The sequence below is a fragment of the Idiotropiscis lumnitzeri genome, chromosome 8 (assembly GCF_059441095.1).
Source record: "Idiotropiscis lumnitzeri isolate Australia: NSW breed Sydney's pygmy pipehorse chromosome 8, RoL_Ilum_1.0, whole genome shotgun sequence".
NCBI classification, from domain to species: domain Eukaryota; kingdom Metazoa; phylum Chordata; class Actinopteri; order Syngnathiformes; family Syngnathidae; genus Idiotropiscis; species Idiotropiscis lumnitzeri.
In genome coordinates, this window is record NC_142398.1 from 22,064,180 (window position 1) to 22,091,760 (window position 27,581).

General features: G+C 43.2%; 1 protein-coding gene across 1 annotated transcript; it reads right to left on the minus strand.

Moving 5' to 3' along the window:
* Window positions 1-868: 868 nt before the first annotated feature.
* On the minus strand, window positions 869-27,337 carry LOC148332798 (sodium/potassium/calcium exchanger 3-like). Its single transcript, XM_088302726.1, has 17 exons — window positions 26,543-27,337; window positions 11,298-11,411; window positions 8,994-9,070; window positions 8,702-8,776; window positions 8,433-8,517; window positions 8,171-8,274; window positions 8,018-8,092; window positions 7,484-7,509; window positions 7,331-7,384; window positions 6,684-6,814; window positions 5,925-6,091; window positions 4,964-5,222; window positions 4,706-4,872; window positions 4,515-4,629; window positions 3,581-3,693; window positions 3,272-3,337; window positions 869-2,321 (listed from the first exon to the last, which is right to left on the minus strand). Exons 1-17 carry the CDS (start codon window positions 26,736-26,738, stop codon window positions 2,169-2,171), a joined length of 1,977 nt encoding a protein of 658 aa, XP_088158852.1. The 5' UTR covers window positions 26,739-27,337; the 3' UTR covers window positions 869-2,168.
* Window positions 27,338-27,581: the final 244 nt, after the last annotated feature.

Sequence of the window (27,581 nt, forward strand, 5' to 3'; positions counted from 1 at the left end):
AAAATAATAATAATCTGTTCAGTCATCTGTCATCTGCCTCACTCCAATCCAAGCACAATTCGACGAGTTATTTAATCTACAGTTACATGAATTGTGGTAAAGTCAAAACTGTCATGACTGTTTTTCAGTGAGTGTTTCTTCATACAGAAATTCAAGACTGGTCACAAAACCCATTTGTATGTGGTTCAAGTGTATGTAAATGTGTTTATTGCAAGAAGACTTGTGTACAGTGTCTTACTGATTTCTTTCCCAGAGTGCTGCAACAAGAACAGCAACTAAAATAAAAAAAGGATATCCAAACAATGCGCATTGACGATATGACGTTAATTAGTTATGAAATTAACATACAACTACTCTGAAAATATAATCGCATGTTAGATATTATTCCAACATCTGCGTCTGGTAGCACATCCCTTTGAAATATACAGAACAGTAACAACAGTGTTGTTGCGTTTGCAGCTTCGTATTCCATATTTCCTTTCGGCTCACCGCACCAACACAACACCACGACAAGTTTAGGATGTTTCCATCTTGCTGTTTATTTTTCAGTCACTCGACACAACATGTCTTCCCACAGCCAACATCCATAAAAGGCATTTCATCAAACGTAAAACGTCATCACGTAAACCACGCGAGATTTACGACAGTAACGAAAATATATGTGACATTCAACAAAATACACACATACCCAAATTTACATAATGACATATAATTAAATATATCATTACTTAAACTAAAGAATACCATGAGAGCATATAATTCAACAAGTGTGGTAAATACATTAAAACGAGTCACAGTTTCTTGAAAAAGCCATGCAAACTGAGCAGCATTTATATTGATTCTGGTACCAGAAAGGGGGGGGGGGGGGGGTGTCATTTCTGCTCGTTTTAACTTTGCAACAAAAAGTCCTTAGCCTGTCAGCAAAATTGCTCTTCTAAAAATCCTCGAGGCTAAGAATCAACGGCATCTCCCACGTGTGGCTTGAATACATGCTGAAAATAGCAATACTGTTGGGAAAAATATGATTCGGCTCATACATAAGCAGGAAAATGGCAACAAGCATTGTTCTATTCACAGCTCAAATGAAAGAAACGAGAATACAATATTTGGATCAGCCACGCACAATTAATAAGACGATAAAATGTTAGCGCCGTCAGTAACACATTCTGCATACGTGCTCGTTGCCATAAAAGATTTCCTTCTTAAACATAAACATCAAGTCATTTTCCAGATTCTATATTCGTTATACAGTGCATCATCATCATCACTTTCACGACAACCAAGGGCTGAATCTGGCCATGGACATGATCTTTGAATAAATTAATTCATAAATAAATTATGATCATGCCCTGCCAGTAAAACGTAAGCAATGCCGTTGGATTCTCTTCATGCTCTCAAAAACGTACGCACAAAGTCCAAAATCCCAAAATCCAAACCTCACACACACATACAAAAAAAATTGTGTTGGGACTTTTTTTTTTTTTTTAACAGTCTCGCCCAAAAGCTCCCCCACGTCGAGAGCATTTTTCACTCCAGTGCCTGCCAGTGACAGAATGACAACTAGCCAGTAAATAAAGTGTCAGTGCGAGATGCCACGTGCAGGCATGAACAAAAACACAATCTGAATTTGAACATTTGTACATATTTGGAAACTTCCCGTGTCAGTGCAAAGCGGGAGATGACAGCGTGCCATGTTGTCCGAAAAACACAAGAGGAAGGTTGAAACATTGCAGAGAGTTACAGTCGTGGCGAACCGAACCAGAATTCTGCGCTCATGTTAAAAATGTTCACCATTGGATCAGCTACAACCACTTTGAACGTATACAGAGAGAGGTGTTTGTTTTGTTTTTACAAAGTAATACTTCGATGACGTGGTTTTCTCCAAGGCTCGTTACGACGAACAATAAATAAATCCAGCTCAACGTCAAGTTCTATTTGACCGTCCGTCGGGCGGTTCCAGTAGCAGCTTCGCCAACCAAACATTTGACGCATTCAAAAGAAATTGGCAACAATCTCTGCGGCTGAGACCTTTTTGCAACTCGCCAGCGTCCTCTTTGGCTCGCATTGCACCAAAGATAAATCATTGATTGCGCAATCGTTCGCGCCCGGCTCGAAGTGAAGCCCCCTCGCTTCCCTTTGCCAGAGGAAAGGAAAAAGGACAAGCAAGGTCAGCGGATGTCCCGGCACATGGGGAGGTTGACAAAGATGAAGACGTTGAACTCGATGAGGATCGAGAAACAGAGGAAGATGGCGTACACGATGAGGCAGACCAAGCCCAATTTCCAGTCCAAAGTCCATTTGTTCAAATGGACCCCCAAGACCTGCACGTGACAAAGGCCAGGAATCAATCGACTCAATTGCAGAGCGCATCTTGAAAGAAATATCGATAAGATGCCCTCACTTTATTTGAATGTGTCGTAATCACGACATGACACAGGTCATGAACAGAAATGAATCCCAATGACACATGTCATTAATTTTAGAATTGATGTCACTTTTGATGCAAAGTTGACAATGTTGCAGATGTCTTTGTCATAAAATAGTCACATAAATTACAGAATGGCATTTAACGACATCTGTTATAAGGATGTCATGTCACGATTATGACAATCTAATGAATCCGCATTCAAATAAAAGTTATCAAACAATTTTCACATTTTCCTCTCGTACAATATTCCATAATCCAAAGCACATCAAGGAAAAAAAAAATAGTGCTGTCAAGCGATTAAATTTTTAAACTAATTAATCGCAAAAAATCCGTAATTAATTGCGATTAATCATTTTCAATGACAATCATTTTTGTGAAGCTTGTAACAGATATTTACTCGCATAATATCGTCAATATGAAGTATATTTTAATCCAAAGACTGCTCTAATCGCTTTCTTCTAAATGGAGTCATTTTTCTTCAAAACAATTCTCCAAACTTCCACAGAACATTTAGTTGCGCCCACAAGCTCGTCACTGCAGCCGAGTTGTTTTGCAAGACCCAGTTTTGATGTTTTGTTCTGAGATCAGCTAATATGGGACAGTATTTGAATTTGGCTTTGCAAAATATATAAATTATTTTTGAAGGAAACAAAACTGAGTTCACTGAGTAAAAATATTTAAAAAAATAAAATAAATCTTGACTTAACGCGATAATTTTCACGGCCCTAAAAAAATATATACATAAAATGACTTAAAAAAAAAAAAAAAAATTAATTTGCTTGATCTAAGATAAATCAACACAATTTCGCAGCATTTAATCTGAAATCAATACGCCCCACTCACCGTGAAGAAGACCGAGGCCAGTAAGAGTCCAACAGAGAATATGAGTCCTCTGCTGTTAAGATGGACCTGAAGAGACAAAAAGAAAACTGCCGTCATGCTCCTCAGATAACTGCAACATGCAAGGCTCTTCACATCATCCTAAATCCTCCAGGCTTTAAAATCCTGATGATAATATTCCCGAGCAATGCTCATAAAGAAAAAAACGGAATATTCTTGTAAAGCATAAACGTCACTGCTTTATAAACTTAGCTCGGTTCTATTCTGGTGTCAAGTCGGGCAGTCTCTCCTCTCGGTCTCGCAAGCACTCACAATGGAGCCGTAGTCGATGCAGAGTGTTTGCAGTGCCCACGGCAGGCCCAGGCCAACCAGGATGTCAAACACATTACTGCCGATGGAGTTGGAGATGGCCATATCGCCCAGACCTGTGGCAAGGACAACAACTCTGTCAAGTTCCGCCACCTTCTCAAGTCTTTTGCTTCCTTCTTACGTAGATGCACACGTAGATGGCGGTGAAATAAGATCAGTTCGTCATTTTCATTGACCTTGTCTGAAAAAGTATGAAGCTATTTCAAAGAAACATTTTTCATTGTTTGCAGTGTTGAAGACAGTCAAGACCTTCAAGTGCTTCTCTGCTGGCCTAACACAATCAAGAAATCATGATCATATTCTTCAATTTGATGTCATATTATATCCTAGTGATGTATTTATATCCAATCAGAATTCAGCTAGTTCGTGTTGCCGGGCAGATTCCATAAAACCAATCGCACGCAGGATTTGTCTGGGGCCTTCAGATACAATCGTGCGGGCGTCTGTTTTGTGTCTCTTGATAGACATTTGCAATAACCAATCAGATCACGAGTTGATGACAGTGAGGCCTTCTCGCTGGCCTTACGCTGAAGGTGAGGAACGCGTTGCGATTGGAAACGCACTCGTGAGGGGGCAGCGCTATGCGGAATCAACACCCCCGAAAGTCGTAACTGGCGACCATTCGAAAATCTAGTCAATTTTTGCTTTTTTAAACCACAATGGCCAAGGGAGAGAATTTCATTGCAGATTGACTTGCGAAGCCATTTTCAAGACGGACCTTTCAAGAAAAGCAAGATTGTCCAACACTCACTCTTCCTCTTTATTATCTGTCCAGCCGCGGTGTCAGAAATGACGCTATTATGAGTGGGATCGTTCAAGTAGGACGTCACCGAAGGCCTACGTGTGAAAGCGCGGCCCGCCACCGGTGCGTACATACCCTGCCTCGCAACGATAACACTGGCCATGCAGTCCGGAACGCTGGTGCCTGCCGCCAGAAAGGTGATTCCCATGATGACATCAGGGATGCCGAGCGTGAAGCCAATCACAGTCACCTGAGAACACGTTAGCAAATGCTGCACGCAGCCGTGTGCAAAGGTAGGGTGGGAAGAGAAGCGACACCAGACTGACCATCCAGACCATGATGTAGGAGAGGCCGGCGATCCAGACGGTAGCAGTGAAGAAAGTGACCATGAACCATTTCTCCCAACGCCGCTTGCCACAGTTGGGCACGGTGAAGAAGAGCAGCAAAGACAATGGCCACATGGTTAACCACTTGAGCTTGTTACACGCACCCGCTGCCAGAAGAGAGCAAGAGAGCTTCAGTCGAAGGATCACGATAAGCCATCAAACTAAATGAACGGCAAGCGTTTCGTTCCAAAACGTCACCTGGAGCTTTAAAAGGCACCGAGGGGCCGTCAGTGCCGTGGTCTCTCTCTCCTTCGCCGTCATTCTCGTTATTCTCATTATCCTCATTTTCATTCTCCATCGCAGACTCCGGCCGCTCGGGCGCGTAACTCCCGTTCTGGCCCTGCTCAACGACGCCGTTCTCCAAGCTCCGCCTTCCCTGGGCCCGGACTGCCGAATCAGAGTCGCCGTTGGTGATGCGGTTGACTCGAGTCTCGGTGGTGTTGATCATTCTTTGTCTCTGACGGTGGTGGGACATGACAATGAACCACCTTGAGCAGGAACGACGACCATATTTGGACTTCAAAGGTGCGTCGCTTTACAGAGCAGCCCATTTACAAACAAAAGTTTATTCATTTCTCAAACACGTATTCGTATGAAGTCAAATTAAAACCATTGTCAAGAGCGAAGCAATATCTTCTAGGGTGGGGTTCTTTCATGGATTTTTCTGCTTTGTTGGGATAAAATTGAAAAATGTTGCTGTGGAAAAATTTGTGAGTATTTGAATTTTCTTGTTAATAAAATGGTTTACAAAAAAAACAATAAAAGCTATAACTGTAATAATGCAAGGACACTAAAGAGGTTTTGTTCTTGCCGTCAAGCATAATTTTGTACTTGTGTAAATGTCTACATGAAAAAAAAATAATGTAAACTCCAAAATGTTTTATAATTTGTATTAATCTAAATGTTAAAGATTATATATATTTTTTTATTATATTGTCCCTTAAAAAAAAAATTAAAAAAAAGAAAGAATATTGGCTACGTTAGCGGTGGGAGATAACTTAGCTATGTGGGGTACAAAACGTTTCCAAGTCCAAAAAATGGTTTCCCGATTAGCGAGATGAGAGAAACTGGAACATGTACTCTCCAATTATCTAAAATTATCAATTGAACGGTGCATAAAGTGCAAAGAAAAAAATTATGAACGAAATCAATAAAAGACCTCATTGATAAGCATCCGAGAGGCCATTGTTAGGCGAGTTCTTGGGGAGAAATGACTGGTGATCATGATCCTCATGCCAGCTTCAGAGAAAGTCAGTTGGTGAGGGTATGCAGACAGCAACTCATCGACCATCAGGAGGCTCGCCGACGGTTTATATTGGAGCTTAGCTGGCAAGATAGGAAACAAAACCATTTGACAACTTGAGTCTTCAGCGGGAAATCCGGTACAAATCATTCATTTACGCTAATTATGCGTTTAAATATTACATGCGCCCAAGCAGTGATTCTCAAGTGTCCACAGGCGCCATCTAATGGTACGCAAAAGAATTACAGAATTTATAAACGCGATGCACACGTCCAGCATATTTATTTATGAAAGTAAATATTTTTGATGGCAACATTGACTCATTAAATTTACAGGCTTGTTTTAAAAAAATGATCGGTATTTTATTTTATTTTTTTTTAATTACTGTGGAAAAATTGGAATCACCGGCGGAGTTGGAAGGGGGGCCGCAGAGGCAATTCCTCCTCAACCGAAATATGATTCGACCCGCCAGGTGCCAGACCAGATAATTGACTTTTGGGTATTTTTATATTTTTTTTTCCGGGAATTTTTTTCCACATTTCCCCCGTCGCCTATGGGGAACATTTACTGAATTTTTTTATTAGCATTTCCAACAGAATATTTTGGGTTTTTAAACATCATTTTTGTTGTTGTGCAAGATATCTTTGCCATGGCGATACTGATACAAATTGTTACCTTTCTTGAGCAGGGCGGCGTAAGCGTCGCAATGAACATCTTCCAGATCGCTGCTTCCTGTTAACTCATTGACCAGATTTGCCGAGTTCTTCTTACGATGGATCAAGTAACTCTGGACCTTGTTATTAAACCTGATAGCGACAGACGGACAAAACACACTCGCATCGTACAGAACTTGACACCCTGGGCTCTTTGCACATAATCTGACGTCATTTGCATATTAAATAAAATTATTGCTATTTTATGTCATAGTGTCTGTAAAGTCCTTTGTTACAGCTCCAGCTTTTGTGCAACGCGTAATATCAATAAAGTTGTCGTTTGTGGTGCTATTTTGCTGAAGAAATTGGTGGTATGCTCTCTCTAAGAGACCTTTAAACTTGCATTCTATTAGTTCGCCACTAGATGGCACTAAACACGTTGTCCCTTAAACTCAAACCGCTTTTAATGTTGCACTTTTAATTACCATGAATACTTTGGAGGAGGAGTAGTTACAGATGGGATGGTCAATTTTGGGCAAGTTCTGTGTTGAATAAAATATATCATTCATTATTTTTTCCAAAGCGGAAAAGATAGAGCTGTATTTGTATTTCAGCAACACGGATACGTGCAAAGAGCCCCTTTTTCTATTCATTGGAAAGGTAACTCACTTCATGATGAGGATGTAGATTGCATACATCAGAACCAGGACAAGAGATTCCCACCTTGACATTCGCAAATACAACAAGTCAAATTATTCTCTCAGATGAACAACATGATTCAAAGTCAGTCAAATGTTTGTGTTGGTTTTTTTTTCCTCTCACCAGCACACCTTTTCATCATAGATGAACTAGAAAAGCACACAGAAAAATGTGACCTTTTATTTCATTATCGCTGACACAACAATGTGGGGTGTGATCATTTATGCTATAGTCAGAGATGTCTATTTTTTTGTACGCTTGGTTAGCAAAATCTATCAGGAATGAGTGGAGGATGGCGGGTGAAATTTCAAAAATTATTTGAACTTCTCAAGATTTACTTAATTTTCTCAACTTTTTAAAGTACATTTTCAATGGGTCAACATTTCTGTAATTTTTGCACACGTTGCTCTGATCTAGCAATAAGATGAACAGCAAAATTCACAAGTGTTGACTTGAAATGTCACCCCAAAAAACATATCAATACATTTTTTAGGGGGGGGTAGATTATGTAGCTTGCTTTGTTTGAAATGTTTTGCAAACATTTAGCCACCAGAGGGAAACGCAATTTGTTGAAACCAAATATTGATCATTCTGATGTTGCAGAGGTCTCGAAATCCAATGCATGAAATATGAAAGGCGCCAAAATGAGTCTCTTACCACAATAAGGGCTGTGATAGAAAAGGTATAGTAAACAGAATCTCGAAGGAGAGCCCAGTGAGAGAGTTTCACGGCCTGGAGGGTGACAGAGGAACACAATTGTATTGTAAAACGGACATTTTTTGATTTTTCTGTGTGAGTGAAACGTCATACCTGTCCCGCAAAAAAGCCACACACGCCGATAATGCAGAGTATGTTAAAGACGGCTGAGCCGACAATGGTGCCCACGCCCACGTCACCTTTGGTAACAAACACCCCTGGGGACAAAATGAGCCAAATTACACACAAAAAACACACACACGCATATTTACGGATAGACACCTCCAGTACTTTTGTGCCTTAGTGTATATAAATATATATATATATTATTTTATTTTATTTTTTTTCTGTAACTGATTGTCGTATGTCTTCATACCAATGACGGACGTGAAGAGCTCCGGAGCTGAGCTCCCCGCGGCCATGAAGGTTGCACCTGCCACGTCCTCACTGAGATGAAGATGCTGCAAAGCGCAGGATAAAAACCAAAAGATCCTTCTCATATCAGATTGAATCCAAGCAAAATTGAATACGTGTCTTCAAGGTCAAAGGTGATCATGTCAAGCCATGCGCAGACAAAGTTATGCAAGTTTCAGCAACAGTAAAGTAAGTCAACAGAAAGAGAATTGCTTCTCGGCCTATTTGTACCTCACATATCTTCTCCAGGGAGGGAACAAAGTAGTCATCGCAGACCACGGCGAGAGCACAAAACATGTAAATGGTCTGGGAAGAGAACGTGATACAATGAAACATTTGTGAGTGAAACGATGTTGTTAATTGGAATTTTGGTCTTCAGCGTCCAAGTTGAAAGATTTTGGCAGCGACCCAGTTCTTTGAGGTCACTGAACTGATATTTCCCATCTAAGTCTCCAAAAATCGAGCATATTGTCTGGTTGAAAATGCAAACGTGTTGAATTCTAAAGACGGACGCTTAACTTACACACAAGACATGCAAGGCCACCGCTCCTTCCGTTCTCTCTTTGTGTGTGAACAGGTCGGTGGGGAACTCGTGCAGAGCTGCAAAAGAAAGAAACATTCCACAGAGTGAAATGAAGGGGTGGCGTTTTTATATATATATTTTTTTTGAATGAACGTACTGCACAATCGCAAAAAGAGCCGCGACTTTGGGTCAGATTTTGTAATGGCCGTCCATGTGGTTGTCTAACTGAGCCCAGTGCGATTTGTCCTTTTGTGAACTTTTATTGCTCATGGTGGTGCTCTGCTGTGATTGGCTGGCAAGCGGCGCAAAGTACAGCCCACTTCTCAGCACTTCTGTGACATGAGGGGGGCAAATTCTGCCTCGGGTTTCCTCGTTGTAGCATCAGAGCTGTCTTACCGCCTCATCTCAATTTTGAAGGAGCCACCGCTTGGCACCAAGGGGCTCCGAATGGAAATGTTTGTCTTGTTTTGCCAGCGCCGGTGCGCCGTGGCACCTTTGCTTTGCCGTTCCGCTCTGCTGAACATGTTCAGGAGGACAAACTTGTCACGCGAGCTGATGTATTCGAGCGTTCGCGTCTTTGCTCCTCTTCCTTCCTCAAAGGTTTTTTCTGGGGCCTGCATCACAACAACAGGGCGAGAATAGCAACATCGCCGGCTCCGTCACTGAAAAAGCCACTTCAGGACACGAAGTGCAGCACTTCAGTGCCAAAAGCAGACTGGAGTGTGTTTTCTTTCCTTTCTGACAGCTACGCAAATGCAAGGAGCTGCAATTAGCATCAAGATGTAATGAGGATAGTTTCAATTGTTATTTTTTTTTCCATTTTGACAATGATTCTGAATCCAGTCCTTTAATTGGGGAAACAATTCCAATTTAACTCATTCACTAACAGCCAAGTTAAAAAAAAAAAAAAAAAAGGAACTTTGACGTCTTAAGCCGTCAATGGGAGTAAATGAGTTAAGTTGGCAGAACGTGTGGAGCTTTTCTTTTCATTGTCATTTTTGTGTCAGGGATACCTGCATCTTTGTTTTTTTAAAGAATGCACAAGGGAGACATTTTCAGTGTTTTAATTTTTTTTAACGCGACGTGCCAACTCTGTTCGACAAAATACAACAAAAACACACCAACTGTCATTTTTTTTCCTTTTCCTTCTGTCCACTTGACAAGGGCGCTGATCTATGATTGACAACTTCAAATCTGGATTCCAGACATCAGAACATGACATTAACAAAAGCAATTCACTTCAAGGACACAACTCCTCTTTTGTGTCATTCCTCCGTGAATCTTCCACCCTTCCAACATTCTCCGTAGTGATAAGGACATTGCGTAATTTGTATTCTCACCAAATTGTATGACACTGTACACTCGCTCAGTAGCATGCCGCACCCTTACGATGAAAAAATACCCCAAAAAATAACCCAAAACTAAACTATTGACTACAGACAATGGCGGGAAGTTAACAGAACTTGGCAGTGTTCCAAACAGAAGTCGAGGTTAAACCGTTAGCCGTTGAAAGAAGCCGCCGATGCTTTAATCATCTCAGGCCAACAACAGCAAGGAATAAGAACAATAACAGAAACAACTCAAGGGATGCTGGCATTCGGAGAAAAAAAAAAAGTTGATTAAAGTTGCATTGTTCACCCAAGGGAACGTGAACAAGCGCATCCCGTGTACATCTCATGCATAATGGGCGTGCACGTGGCGGGCTGGGGGGGCCTGTTCTGCACATGCTCAGTGGGCGATGATGATGCAGGCTGACACATCGCATGTCGCCAGTTTAGTTACCGTGCTGAGTAATGTGACATTTAAGGACTCTTGTCCCCCCCCCCCCACCCCCCCTTGCACAGTCCGTCGCACGCACACACCATGCCCAAAACAAACCGTATACAGAGAGATTAAAAAAAAAAAATCCGTTCACATGCACACTTTGCTGGGGAGAAATGCATCCTGAGAGACATCTTAAAAATGTTCACAACTCAAAAGTCTACAGCAGGCATGGCCAGCTGCGGGGCCTCGAGGGCCGCCGTCGCGCTTGTTTTCCATGTCGCCCTCCTGCAAACGCACCTGATTCAAATGATCAGCTCATTAGCAAGAAGCTGAAGAAGCCTGATTGAGACGCATAATTTGAATCAAGTGCGTTGGAGGAGGGAGACATGTAAAACAAGCAGAACAGCGGCCCTCAAGAACCGAGTATAAATAAGACAGAGTCAAATGGATCAAATTCACCCCTGAAAAGAGTGAAACGATTTAAGTTTTTGAAGCTCAGCTAGTTATGTTTTTTCCATCTTTGAATTTGAATTCTCTTACCCGGAGAAGTGCAATTTTTTTCTCTGCCCATTTCCACTCTGCTGCTGTTGTCATTTTCCTGCAGTAGCTTTCTTCCGTCCCATCGTTCTTGGTGATTGTTCCAGTGGTCGGGACCTGGGTGATGAAGAAAGAGATGTTTTAAGGTGCCAACAGCCTCGTGTCTACAAATGCATTCATAAAAATGAAACATTGTGAATAGACAATTGTATATTATATACAACAACGTAACAAATCAAAGAAATATGACACAATGTGGGATGGATTCAAAGTTTCTTTGGTCAGATTGCGAAGCAATAGTTTTCTTCCCCTATACAGCCAACGAAACAATTACATAGTTAGGAATAGCACGTTGGATTTGAATTATGGTTAGTTGGTTACAACAACCTCACACATACACACACACGCACACACACACGCACACATTGTACACACCAGGAGTGGAATGGTTTTTGAAAAACATTTACACAGCGCACTTCACGACTATTTCAGTTTGGTTTGCAAGTGTCCTGTCACTTCATATTACGTGCAACTCGTTTATCCCCCCCCCACAGCTGTGTAAAAATAATTCAAGTCCTGCACGGTTGTGCCGGCAACAGCTATACTCTTTCTGTAATATTTCATTTCATGTTTATGAACGGTGAACATTCTCCATGCCCGCAATTGCGTAAGTGCCAAGTGCTCAACGATTTGCCCCTTCCCTTTCTCCCGTCCTGTTTTGCTATCCTGCACACGGATAAAAGGAGTGTACAAATGATTCATGGGCCCCTGCGAGGCGGCACTGAGTGCCCTGCTTCCTGTTCCGCAACATCAAGCTCAATAAGGCTGAGACTCATTAAGCACATCATAAATAATCCATTTGAATTGATCTTGCAGAGAACTAATTAAGAGTTAACAAGAACACAATCGGGACAACAGAAACGCATTTAGCTGGTGCAACACCTCGTTTTACAGAAGCAGCAGGGGCATGCCAGGGATTTGGATGACACCACTTCAACGCTTCCGACTGAACTAAAGTTTTCCAAGACACCTTGTTGGCAATGGGCCGGTAGAATTGTCCTCATTTCTCTCATATTTTTAGAGTCCGGATCAGTTTTACAGCTTAAACTTGAAATTAACCATTGCACTTGCATGTACCAAGGTCGTGACAGTCAAGGTACAGAGATACATACTGAGGCTTTCAAATGTATTTAAGTTCAGCACTTGGTTTTGTGCTTACTGAAGGGGCTTGAAATTTGTTGTACAATTTTAATGTCATTTTTACAAGGTCAAATTTGACAATTTTCAGTTCTCCCCCGATTGTGAGGAAATGTACAATGTTGTATGTGAGGACTTCCGCGTTGGCTGTGTGTGTGTGTGTTTGTATACGGATGTGTGTATTCCGTCCCATGTCTCGTCAGTGACGGATGCCCATTTTGCGGACGACTGAAACACGTCCCTTCTATCCGAGGGGACTGTGATTGGAAAACGGGCCAGAAAGTCACTTTCCTTTGCTATGGCAACGCAAATCATTTGCATATAATTATTGCAATTATTTTTGCATATAAACCTTTATGGTGGTGGTTTTCTGATAAATCTTGGTGGAGTAAGATTTATTTACATGGGGCCCAAAATCCCTGTCAGAAACTGTTAACATGCATCAAGTTCGTGCGTCGATCGCGATTGTAGCGTGCATGTTCGTTACGTAACATTGCTCCTTTGAATCTTTGTTGCTTTGTAGTCAAGTTTGAAATCCCACAACGTCAAAGAGGCAGGTTGCGTGTAGTTATTTGTCCGTCAAGGCTGCAGTATTATCGGTTAGTTGATTTTGAAGAGTCCGACCCGATGCTGTCATATCACTCGATCTGCCAACAGAAACACTGCAGTAATCTAAATACAGTTTTAAGTTGCAATACAGTCATCTCGATCTGTACTTGTAGTCGATTACTAGGAGCGGATTCTGCCCGTGTTTTTAGTACAATTAAGAAAAGCCCATTCAATATTAATCAACTCCTCAAAGCTAATTTAGCATGTGAGCATCAGCATTTTTTAAATAATCCATTTTAGAATTGTCCACCCAATTCATCTTCTTTAAAAACATCATGCGAGTACAATGTGAATTATGGTTGACGGTGATAAAATCCATGGTCATGTGGCATCATAGGATTATACCTTGATGCCCAGTCGCAGCAGAAGAATAATTCTGATATGTAGACAACTTCTCTCGTTAGCCAACTGGCGTAGTTTATTTCAGCAACACACACGAACTGCTCTTCTCCAGAGCCAAAAGCAGAGAGAGAGAAATAAGGCTTGAACACCTGCCTAATATGGCATCGTCTGTTAGCGACAGCACCCCTTGTGGCAAATAAGCACATTACAGTAACAAACAGTCATACAATAACACTCAACACTCCCACTTATGAATGGCTTGTATACTGTACAACTTTCACGAAGACATAAAAAAAATAACATGACATTTGAATGTCAAATATTTACATGCCAAACAGGACCCCTGTAAATTTCTTCAATTTAGATTTGGTAACAGGCTTGGTCATAACATCTGCTGCCATGTCATTTGTGGGACAGTAAACAAGTATCATCTTCTCGTCTTTTATAATGGATCTAATAAAATGATATTTGATGTCCACATGTTTACACCTCTGCCTGTACACAGGGTTCCTCGCAAGTGCGATAGCCCCTTGATTGTCCTCATGAATGATAGTTTTCGTGTACACATAGTCATCAATACCTTTTAACAGTTGTTCCAAATAAATACACTCCTGTATTGTTAGGGCTAAAGCCATGTATTCTGCCTCACAGGTAGATAGTGCTACTGTTTGTTGTTTCTTGGTCCTCCAGGAGACCAGTGCACTGTCTTTACACATGCTCACACAATACCCTGTGGTACTGCGTCTGTCAGTGGCGTCCGACGCCCAATCTGCATCACTGTAAGCTCGAATACCAAGACCTTCGCTGCTCTTTCTAAAACAGAGCTGTCTGTCGGTTGTACCTCTGAGATAACGCAAGACATGTTTGACCGTGATCCAGTTCTTATCTGTGGGTTCAGAAAAATGCTGCGATAGTCGGCTCACCACAAAACATAAATCAGGGCGTGTGCAGGTGGCCAAATATATGAGACTGCCAACCGCTTCTCTGTACATTTTCACGTCAGTCATTCTAGGCGCATCTTCAGTGTAGTCTAGTTTTTGTTCGCAGGGTGTTTCCCTTGTTCTACACATTTGCATGTCAAATCGGGTAAGGATCTTTTCCACATACTTTGTTTGTGACATATATACACAGCCTTCCGACTGGCTGAAGACCATGCCAAGGAAATGTTTTAATCTGCCTAGATCCTTCATTTTAAACTTGATGGAGAGCATGCTCTTCACTTGTTCTAATCCACTTGTGTTATTGGCTGCAATAATAAGGTCATCCACCCAGATAACAATTATCACTTTCCCTTCTACTTTCGACTCCTTTGTGTATACACAGTGGTCTGCTGGGTTCTGGATGAATTTGTTCTCGGTTAGGTATTTGTGAAGTAATAAATTCCAATTACGTCCAGATTGCTTTAGGCCGTAAATGGACTTCTCCAGCTTACACACTAGCCCATCTCTTCCTTTCTCATAACCCTCAGGTTGTTCCATGTATATTTCTCTATCAATGGGGGCGTGCAAATATGCAGTTTTAACGTCCATTTGGTGTAAGATTAAGTCATCCTGGGCAGCCTTTTGCATTACTACCCGTACGCTAGTCAGATTCGCTGTCGGTGAGAATGTTTCACCATAGTCTATTCCTGCTCTCTGGCTATAGCCCTTAGCCACAAACCTGGCCTTGTACATCTCACGTCCATCACTGTTTTCCTTGATTGAATAGACCCACTTTCCTCCCACTGTCTCCCGGCCTTCTGGCAATTTAGTCAAAGTAAAAGTTTGAATGTCCTCTAAGGACTTCATCTCCTCATCCATTGCTTTCTTCCATCTTTCTGACTCAGTTGATGTCATGGCCTCTTTAAAGTTTTGGGGAATATTACACATTACTCTGTAGCAGTAGTCTATACTCACAAGTGTACTGTCCTCCTCCTCACTGCTGTCTTGACTATAATCTTTTAGATAACCCGGTGGTCTATGCTCTCGAGTAGGATATCTCCCACTGCTTGGGACCTGTGGTGTCCCTTTAGGGTGCTTGTCATCATCGTCCTTCTGTAGTTTTGAACCACCAGTTTGTATGTCTGTGCTCACACTTGATTGTGTGGTGTCTTTGACTTCACAACTCACTCTAGGTTCCAGTTCTAACTCATAAGTCTGCGTTTCGTCTTCACATGTTGTCCTGGTGACACACTTTACCAGTCTATGCTTTTGTACTTTTCTGTCGCTGGGATAATAAACTAGAAAGGCTGGACTGCCTTTGTCGTGCCCCACAAAATGTCCTTTTTCGCATCTAGAGTCTAGTTTACCCCTGTCTTGTTGATAGGCATAGCATATTGACCCGAATTTGTGCATCCTAGATAAGTTACACATTTTCCCTGTCAGTGCTGTGTATGGTGTGGTGCCAGTATGCTTATTAAAACACCTATTTCTTGTATATGCTGCCTCCTGAACAGCATAGTGCCAGAGGCTCTTTGGTAAGTTGCAGTCAATAAGCTTACATCTGGCCATCTCAAATAGAGTACGCCATTCCCTCTCTGCTACGCCATTCTGGTGTGGGGAATAAGGGCAGGAGGTTTCATGTCTAATCTTATTCTTTCGTAGCAGTGTCTTAAAGTCTCCATTTGTGAACTCTGTTCCATTGTCTGACCGTATGCACTTCACAGTGCCATAAGGTGCTACATCAGATAAGAACTTCTCTGTAGCTTGAAGAGCATCACTCTTTGCTTTCAAAAAATAAACAAATACAGCCCCTGTATACACATCTGTAAAAGATTGCACATACTTAAAACCATCAATGGATTTGTTGCTTATCGGACCAGCTAAATCTGTGTTCACCAGTTCTAGCGGTGTCTTTACCTTGTCAGTTGGAGTTCGGTTTCTCGTTTGGGTGAACTTCCCTTTTATGCATACATCACATTCTTTAACAGGCTTGTGTTTTGCACCACTAATGTGCATGCCAACTGTTACATTTTGCAATTTCAATATATCCTCATAGTTGCAGTGCCCCATTATCTCATGCCATGTTTGAATATCATGGCTGACTTTACACACATCGTTTTCATCACACGCTGTTTTCAAGTAGTACATTCTGTTATGCACATAAATGTCAAATGTTGTCCCATCAGGTGCCGTAAGAACGTCTTCACCTTCCTTGAAGAACACTTCGGCACCGTTAGCCGTAGCTGACTTCACAGAAAACAGTTCTTGAGGGAAGGATGGGATGTATAGGGCGTTCTTTAACGCGACTTTACACCGACGCCCCTTACTGTCGATTAAACATACCTGTGCATCTCCCTTGCCTCGTGCCAGCCCAAAAACACGTTTTCCATCTGCTAGTTCCATGCTGTGTTTCTCCGGCCTGAAATCACTCACAAAGTTCTTAAACCGTCTTTTGTCATTCATAATGTGGGACGATGCACCTGTGTCCACAATCAGTACCGTTCGTTGCAGTTGCTGTGTTGTCCAGCTGGTATCCTCAGTCTCCATCCTGAAGGAGTAATCCTCACCTCCAGTTGCTCTGCTGGCGTCATCATGTTGCATTTCATGGCTGCCACCGCCGTCATCATCTCCGCCATCTTGGACGCGTGCGTACCGGGCGCTCTGTCCCCGCTTCTTCCGGCATGCTTTGTCCGCGTGTCCCGTGTGTTTACAGAAACTACACCAAACAGTCTTTGAGCAGTCATCTTTACGGTGACCCCTTTCGCCGCATCGCCAACACGCCAGCCCCGTCGGCTGTCCGCTTTTCTTCTTTTGCGCCGCCCGTGCTTTCATCACTCTCTCTCCCGCCTCCTCGGCGAGCGATCCTGTGTCTTCCGCTGCCTCGAAGTTCCGTAATTTGGCCTTGAACTCCCCCAGCGAAACGTCCGTTGAGCCGTGCGTCACCATTAACGTGAACGGCTTATATTTTTCCGGTAGCCCTCTCATAATCATTGCCATCATCAACCCTTCGCTCGGCGCTTCACCCGCGCGTCTCAGCGCCGTGATAATCTGTTCAGCTCTGATGATATATTCAGTCACAGTCTCTGTGTCCGCTTTCTTCAGCGCCGTCATCGTAATGTATAGGGAGACGATGCGGGGCCTACCTTTGCCGATATAGTGTTCTCGCAACACTCTGAGACTTTCCCGGCCCTTGTCTTTTGTGTCTCTGAATATGAGTCCTAAACTTGTGTTGTCGAGGAGTGGTGCCAGCGCACAATATGCGTCGGCATTCAGCTTGTCGTCCTGGGCCCTGGCTTCCTCTGTCAGCGGGCCGGTCGGCTCTTTCAAAATCGTCTCTTTCAAACCCACTCCGTGCATACAGCACAACATCCTCTCTTCCCAGAGCTCGTACTCATCTGCTCTCCCATCGAAGGTGGGCCACTTGCTTTTGCTTCTGTTCGCCATGGCTGTGTGTTCGTAGCTCCGCTTTACTGTCCGTTAGCCTAGCTTTAGCTTCCCGCGGTACTCCCGCCGCTAAACTAGCTATACCTTGCAGCTAACTCGCTACCGTTGCTTCACCGTGCTAACGTGCACTTCGTTACTGCATTCAGAATCTATTCTCGCGACTCTGGGCCCATAACCTGATAAAATCCATGGTCATGTGGCATCATAGGATTATACCTTGATGCCCAGTCGCAGCAGAAGAATAATTCTGATATGTAGACAACTTCTCTCGTTAGCCAACTGGCGTAGTTTATTTCAGCAACACACACGAACTGCTCTTCTCCAGAGTAAAGGATTTTATAAGCTTGACTACAAGTGACATGTATTCAGTTTAATGCAATAAAGATATATACTGATTGGGCTTTAAATCAATGCATGAGAAAAGGTCAGGCCAGGCTGTGTGAAATGCATGGGTGGCAGATATTTTGTGCAGGATGAGCCGCACGTCGGAGAACGGAGTGTGCAGACGCGAAGGATACCGGACTTCGATCAAGGCCACCCGTCTGTTGTTGTGTGAGATGGTCACACGGTCGACCGTGAGAGCAGAATAACAGATCCAGTGGTTCATCGGCAGTGGAGCGCACAAACAACTGCCATGGCGCGCACCGTGGGAAGAGCCGACACGTCACCTTGCGGGCAGAAGACGTCCACTAAGAGAAAGCTAAAGTTAACTGCAGATGACACATAGCCAATAGGGGAAGAGTAGGAAGTCTTGGCTTTGTTTGCTGTAATGTATAAATGATCCTGGGCAACTTAGGGGGGCGTTGTCTTTTTTCCTGTTGGTTGCTGTAACCGGGCCTCTCAGACTTTGTATTAGATCTCCTGTTAAGAATAAATCCACTCCCGTGTGAAGTTGCCGGCATCCTGGTCATCTTTCTCTCAAAACGAGCGCGCATAATTGTTGGAAGAATGGAGGTTGTGTTTGGTTAACCATTAATGGAGTCAGATAATTAATTCGAACTATTTTGGTAAACTTTTGGTACATTTAAAGTTAAAAACTCCAACAATTTATGGTGACCCTGACGTGATCGGAGGGAGAGGACTACAAAAGAAATCCACAGACTTCGAATAAGAGAACCACAGGGTCTGGGACCCAGGGTCAGGGACCCGTATCCACACCAAGTGACGACTTGTTGAACGGAAAGGAAATCCCGACTTAGACCTGTTTTCCTCTGGTGGTACCACATCTAAAAGGTAAGCAGAATACCTGTTACTACATGTCTGAATTCTGCACAATTGGGGAAAAATAAATGTAACAGAGGAAAACGGGGATAATTGGGAAATTAAATATTAAAAGTGTGGATTGTGACACGGTGTAAAATCTGGGATTTACGTGTCACGGTGATACGGTGTAAAATCTGGGATTTACGTATCACGGTAATAAGGTGTAAAATCTGGGATTTACTTATTACTAAATTTGTGGTTCTGATACGGTGTAAAATCTGGGATTTACGTATCGCGAAGTCGTAATAAGGTGTAAAATCTGGGATTTACTTATTACAAAAATAGTCTGAGACTATATGTGGTATTGATACGGTGTAAAATCTGGGATTTACGTATCGCAAAGTCGTAATAAGGTGTAAAATCTGGGATTTACTTATTACAAAAATAGTCTGAGACTATATGTGGTATTGATACGGTGTAAAATCTGGGATTTACGTATCGCAATTTGTGTGCAAGTGTAAGCAGTGTGATTGGTGTGATATAATTTGGACTGTTTTGTTTGATATTTGGCTGGGACGCACGGGAGTGGATTGTTCAGGAGGAGTGGAGATAGAAGTGTGATATGGGGCTCGGTTGCGATGAACCGTATGAAAGTGATGGTGTGAGGCAAGAAATTGATGGACATTCTGTGAAGTTGGAGACGCAATTAACGAGTGGAATTGAGGAGAAAAAAGATAAACAAAAAAAAAAAGAGCAAAAGAGAGGTATCGGAAGGGGTTGTTGAAATTACAAATGGATGACCACATGGGATATGATTCAGTTGGCTAAGCAGTTGCAAAAGAAAGAGAGGAAAATACTGAAGGACCTCAAACAATTGAAAGAGGCAAAAGATAAAGCTATATGGATTCGGAATGGTAAAATGGAAAAAGAAAATGGCAAATGTTATTTCAGTTTTGTTATATCATTGATTGAGCTCACTTTGCTTTTGACTTGGTGCTCGGCTCGGCTGGTTAGCACGTGGCTGCGGCCATCCAGAGTGGAGTTGTTTTAGGAATACTGTTCGGAATATTACAGTTTGAAAACTGACAAGTTTAAAACTACTTATTTTGAGACTATTGTCATTGATATGGGCCTACTATTATTTTAGTAGTTTTCTAAATCTGGTCACGTAAAATGTTCCTGTTCTATTGGCAGATAATATTATTTATTTTACTTTTGATTTTTCCGAGTTAATATTTTTTCCCTTATGAATTCCAGACAAATAGGAGGGGAAAACACTGAGGCCCTGAGTGGCCCGCGGCCCCTATGTTTGTTTCCATACAACCCATCCCTTCACAGCCCAGTTTGTCTCTTTTCATGACACTCAGCTCCTCACTGTGTGTGTGGGGGGGTGTGTGTGTCTGTGTTCCCTTTGGCTGATAAACATAGCTGGTTGTTTGGTCTACGATAGTTTTGTTTACTTTCTTTACTGCCTACTCTCTGTAGGTTATTGTTAATTTGATTCTCCTTGCGATGTGGCATGAAGAAAATTTTTTAAGGATCCATTGGCATAAATAAAGAGGAATTTGTGTTCCCCATAAGAAAATATGAGCCTTGATAGGAGATTGGTTTACCAAATATAAAGTTGGATTAAAAAGTTCTGTAGATGATTTATTAACTGATGTGAATTAAATGTGACAAAGGTGGAAGACAGATGTTTTATGACTGTACGACGCGAACTCTGACATGACAACTTTTAAGGGACATGACAGCATTTCCATAAATGCCAGACTGCTAACATCCACATCTATGAGGTGTTTGACGTCACAGGTGCAGGATCGTCAGCCACGTCCGGGAGAAACAACATCACGGGGACTGAATGGTAAAATCAAGAGAACCACAGTTGTAAACTTCGGCATACGCTGGCTGAATTGAGGCAAAATTAAGGATCTGCCAGCACAAATCTTCGTGTAATCAAGGCGGACGCGCCAAGGGAGGGGTCTCGGTGTGGAATTGGAAAGTGGAAATTATCTTTTTGGGTAAGGAATTAGATACCTAGAGGGGAATGAAAGTGTGAAAGAAAAAGTGTTTGTATGTCTATGTGGTTTGAGTGAATGTTTAAGGGCGGCCTCAGGAAAGAAACCTGATTAAGTGCACCGACAAGCCCTTACAGCACGTAGGGTGCAATGGGCGGACAGGCCTGATCAACCTGAATCCCTATTGCACTCCCGAGTATTGATTTCCAAATTATTATTGGTGACAGATTGGAGTGTAATTAAATTCAAGCATCAAGTGAATGGTTGATTGACGTTATTACACAAAATGTATGCAAAACTGAAAGTTTCAGAATGGAGGTAATTTGGCCCTTCTCACTGGCAATTGCTACTCCTCCAGCTCTCTCCACAGGTTTGAAGTGACATGTGACCTGTGTGTCCAGAAGGCCGGAGAACGCTTCAAATAGCGCCTCATCACGCCCAGGTTCTCCTCAACAAAGAGGGAGAATAAGATAGTTGTTGATTTAGCCTGCTTTTGTGCCCAGCAGGTTTTATGATTCACATCGGGTGCACGACTAGATAACACACACCCAGTCCAGGATAGGGCAAAATTTTGTTGGATTGTTTAGACGTTTCCATGTAATATGGCACCACAGCAGTGATACTTGAAGTTAATGTCAGTTAAGTGGGGCAGTTGCGCTGTTTTCATGAAAAATTACTCACTTAATGCAAGTGTAGGTCCTCCGTAGGGGGATGCGAGAGTTACATTCGGGACAAAATTTACTTGTCAGGAACTGTCCTCACTTGAGGCCGAGGCCAGACTTACAGACCAGCATGATGGTCATCGGCTGAATGGGGACAGCTCAGGTGAGATTGGCCGTGCCGTGCATCAGAGTATTTCTGGCCCCGTTGGGGCCGATGTTGCTGTGTCTTTCAGATGGGGAGGGGAGGAGACAGGCCTGGTCTATGTGGCCAGGACGAGACGTGAATGGAGTGAGCCTTCCGGAAGTGACCCGTCCAATAATGTCGTCATGACACAGCTGTTCCAGTGGGCCGTCCTCATGGGCGTGCCCCTTCCGGGTGCAGACATCATGCGAAACAGTCCATCAATGAAAAAATGCTAAATCGGTCTAAGTAGAGCACATTTTGTACATAATTTTGCACAACATCAGAAAAGGAAAATATGGGAGTGGATTAAGGAGCGTTACTAAAAATTGTTGTACTTGCAGGTTAAGGAGGCCAAGAGAGATAAAAAAACAAAAAAAGGGGGAGCAGCGAAGGCAGCAGCCCATGGCTGCCATTGGAACTGCTCCTTCCACTTCTGCTGCTCGTAGGCAAGGTTCGGGTGACGCGGCGCCACAGCAGACCGGCTGTCCATAGCAGGGCGGTCAACGAGGTCGGGATTGCGGTAACAGAGGTAGGGGTGGTTATAGACAGGGGTTGTGAGTGGGGTGTGCTCGTGCTGCGGGGTGTGGGGTCACTGGGTGATGGGCTGTCCATGCTGAGCCACTTTCTGGAATGTGCCATCCTCTGGTCCGGTGCCATATCTATCGCAAGGAGCGCTCCACCAGCGCAGGGGGCGCCACCGTTACCCACTCCCAACGCACTATTGACACCAACCCGCTGGTACCCCATTCCATGACAGGGGGCCACGGAGCGTCAGCGTTCGAGGACTGGCAGGTCCCTGCATTCCGGGGACGGTGGATGGACAAGTTTTCGATGGTGCTGGATATTAGGGCGAGCTATGAGCTCCTTCCGCATCTCCCAGTGAGCCTTGTGGACTCTCGAGATTGCCTGAGTCACTGCCCTAGACTGAACGAACACTGGAATTCGAGTGGCATTTCTGGATGGGACTGAACTTGACTGTGCACATCCTTCGGAGGGAGCATATGTCGTGCTCTCTTCCTTCCCAGTGGCTGAACTAAACTGAAACATCTGAGGGCAGCTCTGAAACCTGGTTCTTCATCCTCCCGCGGTGGGTATGCCCTGTTCCTGCTCTGGTCTGAGTGGTGTAGCAACCTCCACCCATTCAATTCACCAATTGACATTACATTGTACATGTGGTCACACATGGTTTGGTTTATCAAAATGCATTCATCTAAATTTAGTCAGGAGTAGATCTTCCATTAGGATTATATATTTGTTATGTCTACCGGCGTTGCCTCGTACGCCTGCCTTGTCCCTGAGCAGCGGAAATGGTATGAATTGTTTACTTTCACCGAGCCACAAATCACATTGAATATCGATGCACATCATCATACAAAAGATCTAGGCCCCATAGTTGTTGAATACTCCGCGTCACTATCAGAATATCATATTTTAACACCCACTACAAATTCTTCGGTTTTGGCAACATCCAAAATTTCACAAGACGGGTCACTCGGAAGAGGTAATTCTGTGTGTGTATTGTTTTTACTGTCTCTACACCCTCCCCAGTTGACAGAAGCAGTGTGGGCACGGCCTGGAGGTGGATTGAAGCATTCGGGAGACAATGGGAGGTGAAGACTGCAGCGGTCTTGGAGCTGTCTATGTCTGGGAGAGCACCTATTCTTCCCGTTAAAAGAAAAAAAAAGGTTTAATTTGGTATCTGCGTTATTACAGTTTAAATGGTTACTATTTCATTTGGGTTGCTTTAAATATTTGTCAAAAAACAGTCAAAATTAGAGCGTTAGCTCGAGGCTTAAATTGTAATCTCTAAACACAATTAGATATTTGAACTCAGTGAACTAAATTTTATTTCATTCAGGAATGATTTGCCCATGTTGCGAAGCCAGATTCTAGTGTTGTGCCATATTAGCTGGATATCATTAGGACATTATTGCGAACCAACACTGCTTGTGGTGATTATCAGCAAAACTAAATTTATACGTTGGAGAATTGTTTCTGGGCTAATGCCTGTGAGGATGACACGGTCTAGATTATATTCGAAGAAAACTATTGCAACAGTCTGGGAATTGAAATAGATATAATATTTGGTGAGTTTACGTTAATTAAAATATATTATTCAAGTGACTGATACAAGCTTCACAAACAAATTGAAAAAGGTGATTGAATACAATTAATTAGGGTATTATTGCGATTATTTAGCATGCATTTTTTGAAGGATTGTATAACGATTGCTGGCATTATTGTAAACACGTACGGGACAGAAGGTCAAATATTTAATTTAGCAGGTTCATATTTACAAAATATGTTAAACATTAATTAAACAGAAAGCATTTATCAAATGAAAATACGGTGCAGTTAGATACAAAAGGTTGTAAGTGGTTCGAATAAACACAACTTCAACCCGCACCGGAGTTCTTTCCCCGATATGGTGAGCCTGAAGGTTGACCGCCCGGATGGGCAGGTCAAGAGAGGGGGAGATACTGACCAATTGAAACACATACAAATCAAACATAAAAATGGACACGGCTGTCCTTTTCCTTATTATTTCTGAATTATAGGCTTGCTTTCTACGCTTTTAGTATGTTTGCTTCTAATCTATGAGACTGTTTTTTAGACAGACGGAGGGGAGACAAAAATTGTGATGTTACAGTACCACTGCAACCAGACGGTCATGTACGAGGAACGGGAGGACAGCTCGGATAGGTTGACAGACGCACAGGTGATATTGTTTTATAAAATTTGTGACCAAGACCCCGAGGTTGGTATATATGCGAAATTATTCAATCACACAATTGATTTAGAGAATTTAAGTGATTGATAATAAGGTGGCCAAGCAAAATTTTACGTGTTTGAAGTTGAATGGAGCAGGACACACAATTGGACAAATACCGTGGGATTGGTGTGAAACGAATGTGTCTCGTCCAGCAGGACCCCCGCTTTCCCGTGCAGACGTCTGGTTGTGTTATGGTGGAAAATTGATACGACAGGCTGCCGACCAATGCCTCTGGCAGGTGTGCCCTGGTGACTTTAATTATGCCGGTGAGTGTGACACCTGTAGATTTGGACCAGTTAAATTGGGATCAATTAGAGGCGGTACATAAACAATTGTCAAAAACCTTATTAATAGTGTTTCAAAATAGGATTGCTTTAGATAGGTTATTGGCTGAGAAACAAGGAGGGTGCGGGATATTTCGGGATCAATGTTGTAGTATCATCCCAAACAACACGGCACCGGATGGGCGTCTCACCAAGGCATTGGAAGGTTTGCACACTTTGAACAAGGGGATGAAAGAACATTCAGGTGGAGATTCGGAAATGTGGTCAGGATGGTTGAATGTCTTTGCTAAATGGACAGGTCTGATTAGCTCTATATTAATCGTAGTGGCAGTATTTACAGCTATTATGGTGCTTTGCGGATGTTGTTGTATACCTGGTATCAGATCTCTTACAGTTAAAACCCTCGAGCGCACCTTGGGCCCGCTGCCACCGATTGGCAAGTGCATGATCCCCCTGTCGGACCCAGAGCGGTTCCTCTGGCAAACAGAAGGTCCATGGGGTCCAGAGGAGTAAGTGGTAATGGCCTCAGTTGTCTGAGGCCATGAGAGGGATTAAAATTTTATATATCATTCCACATCTTTTATTTTTTACTGTTATTATTTTTCTCTTATTATTTTGGCGGGGGTGATGGCCTCAGTTCGCTGAGGCCATGAGAGGGATTAAAGGATTTTATAAGCTTGACTACAAGTGACATGTATTCAGTTTAATGCAATAAAGATATATACTGATTGGGCTTTAAATCAATGCATGAGAAAAGGTCAGGCCAGGCTGTGTGAAATGCATGGGTGGCAGATATTTTGTGCAGGATGAGCCGCACGTCGGAGAACGGAGTGTGCAGACGCGAAGGATACCGGACTTCGATCAAGGCCACCCGTCTGTTGTTGTGTGAGATGGTCACACGGTCGACCGTGAGAGCAGAATAACAGATCCAGTGGTTCATCGGCAGTGGAGCGCACAAACAACTGCCATGGCGCGCACCGTGGGAAGAGCCGACACGTCACCTTGCGGGCAGAAGACGTCCACTAAGAGAAAGCTAAAGTTAACTGCAGATGACACATAGCCAATAGGGGAAGAGTAGGAAGTCTTGGCTTTGTTTGCTGTAATGTATAAATGATCCTGGGCAACTTAGGGGGGCGTTGTCTTTTTTCCTGTTGGTTGCTGTAACCGGGCCTCTCAGACTTTGTATTAGATCTCCTGTTAAGAATAAATCCACTCCCGTGTGAAGTTGCCGGCATCCTGGTCATCTTTCTCTCAAAACGAGCGCGCATAATTGTTGGAAGAATGGAGGTTGTGTTTGGTTAACCATTAATGGAGTCAGATAATTAATTCGAACTATTTTGGTAAACTTTTGGTACATTTAAAGTTAAAAACTCCAACAAGAGCCAAAAGCAGAGAGAGAGAAATAAGGCTTGAACACCTGCCTAATATGGCATCGTCTGTTAGCGACAGCACCCCTTGTGGCAAATAAGCACATTACAGTAACAAACAGTCATACAATAACACTCAACAGACGGGTCCGAACACACTTTCACACATGACACCAACTCAAGCACTTCTCTCATCACTCACTGCTCGAAAAAGAAACAGGAGGGGAAAGCCAACGATGCATTCTCACCTGAACCGTCAGCGAGGAAAGAGAATCCCTTCACGAGGAGAAGCAAACCTCCGAACAAACATATCTGGATGAGAAGCAACTCTTTCCGCTTTTTCCGCCTCGCTTTCGCCTTCTTCAGCTTGGCCATCACTTGCGCCGGACAATTCCGGAGTCGGATACCCGACGGGGACATCACTTCCTCGGCTGCGACGTCCATGCGTGTCACGAGGTGGGGGTCGGGGTCGGGGTGGAGCAGCCGCGACCCTCCTTCGCTTCCCGGCGGAACTGATTTCGCTCCTCGTGTCGTGAGCAGATAAAATGTTGCAGAAGACGAGCCTCGGGATCGCAAACAATCGTCAACTGCGACGTCGTGTTGCGTTGCGAGGGCTGCTCAGCGACAAAAGCACAACAAAGACGAGCGGTCGCTCGTTTCTTTCTTCTTGGCGTAATGTTCCACGCGGGCTGTTGGAGTCGGGTGGCACGGATGAGCGCGTGCATGCATGCATGCACCCTCCAAGGATGCTCCCCGTGGGAATATGAGCTCGCGAATTTGCCACGTGCAGTGGACGCACGCGCCATTCAGGAACCGCTATTAACATTTCAAGCCTGAAGTGGTTTGTATGTGTTTAAACAAAGATGAGGCAACCTCGGAATAACGACATGATTGACAAATGCAGCCTAAGCAAGTCTTTCGGAGTATTTACCCAATTATCTACTCGTATCAACTAGTCGACTAGACCGTCTACTAGTCGCTTTATCCAAATTAGCCATTTCAGCGCACTAGTAAGACGACTAAAGTGCAGCTGTCGTCAGTTATCTTTTTTCACTCTTGCCTTTCACTAGCTATAGTGTGACTTTTTCCGCTACTAGTGCTTACTCATGAGGGCAAAGAATGTACAAGTACAGTAGGAGGTTTTACAGGGTGGCAAGAGGGGGCAGCTGCCACCCTTAGCGTACTATTGAGGCACCCCTGGATGTTGGCAATGACTATCAATACTCAATTAAAAATGTTACCATATATTTTCCTTAGATTGTCTCCACAATGTGTATAAAAAGTGTT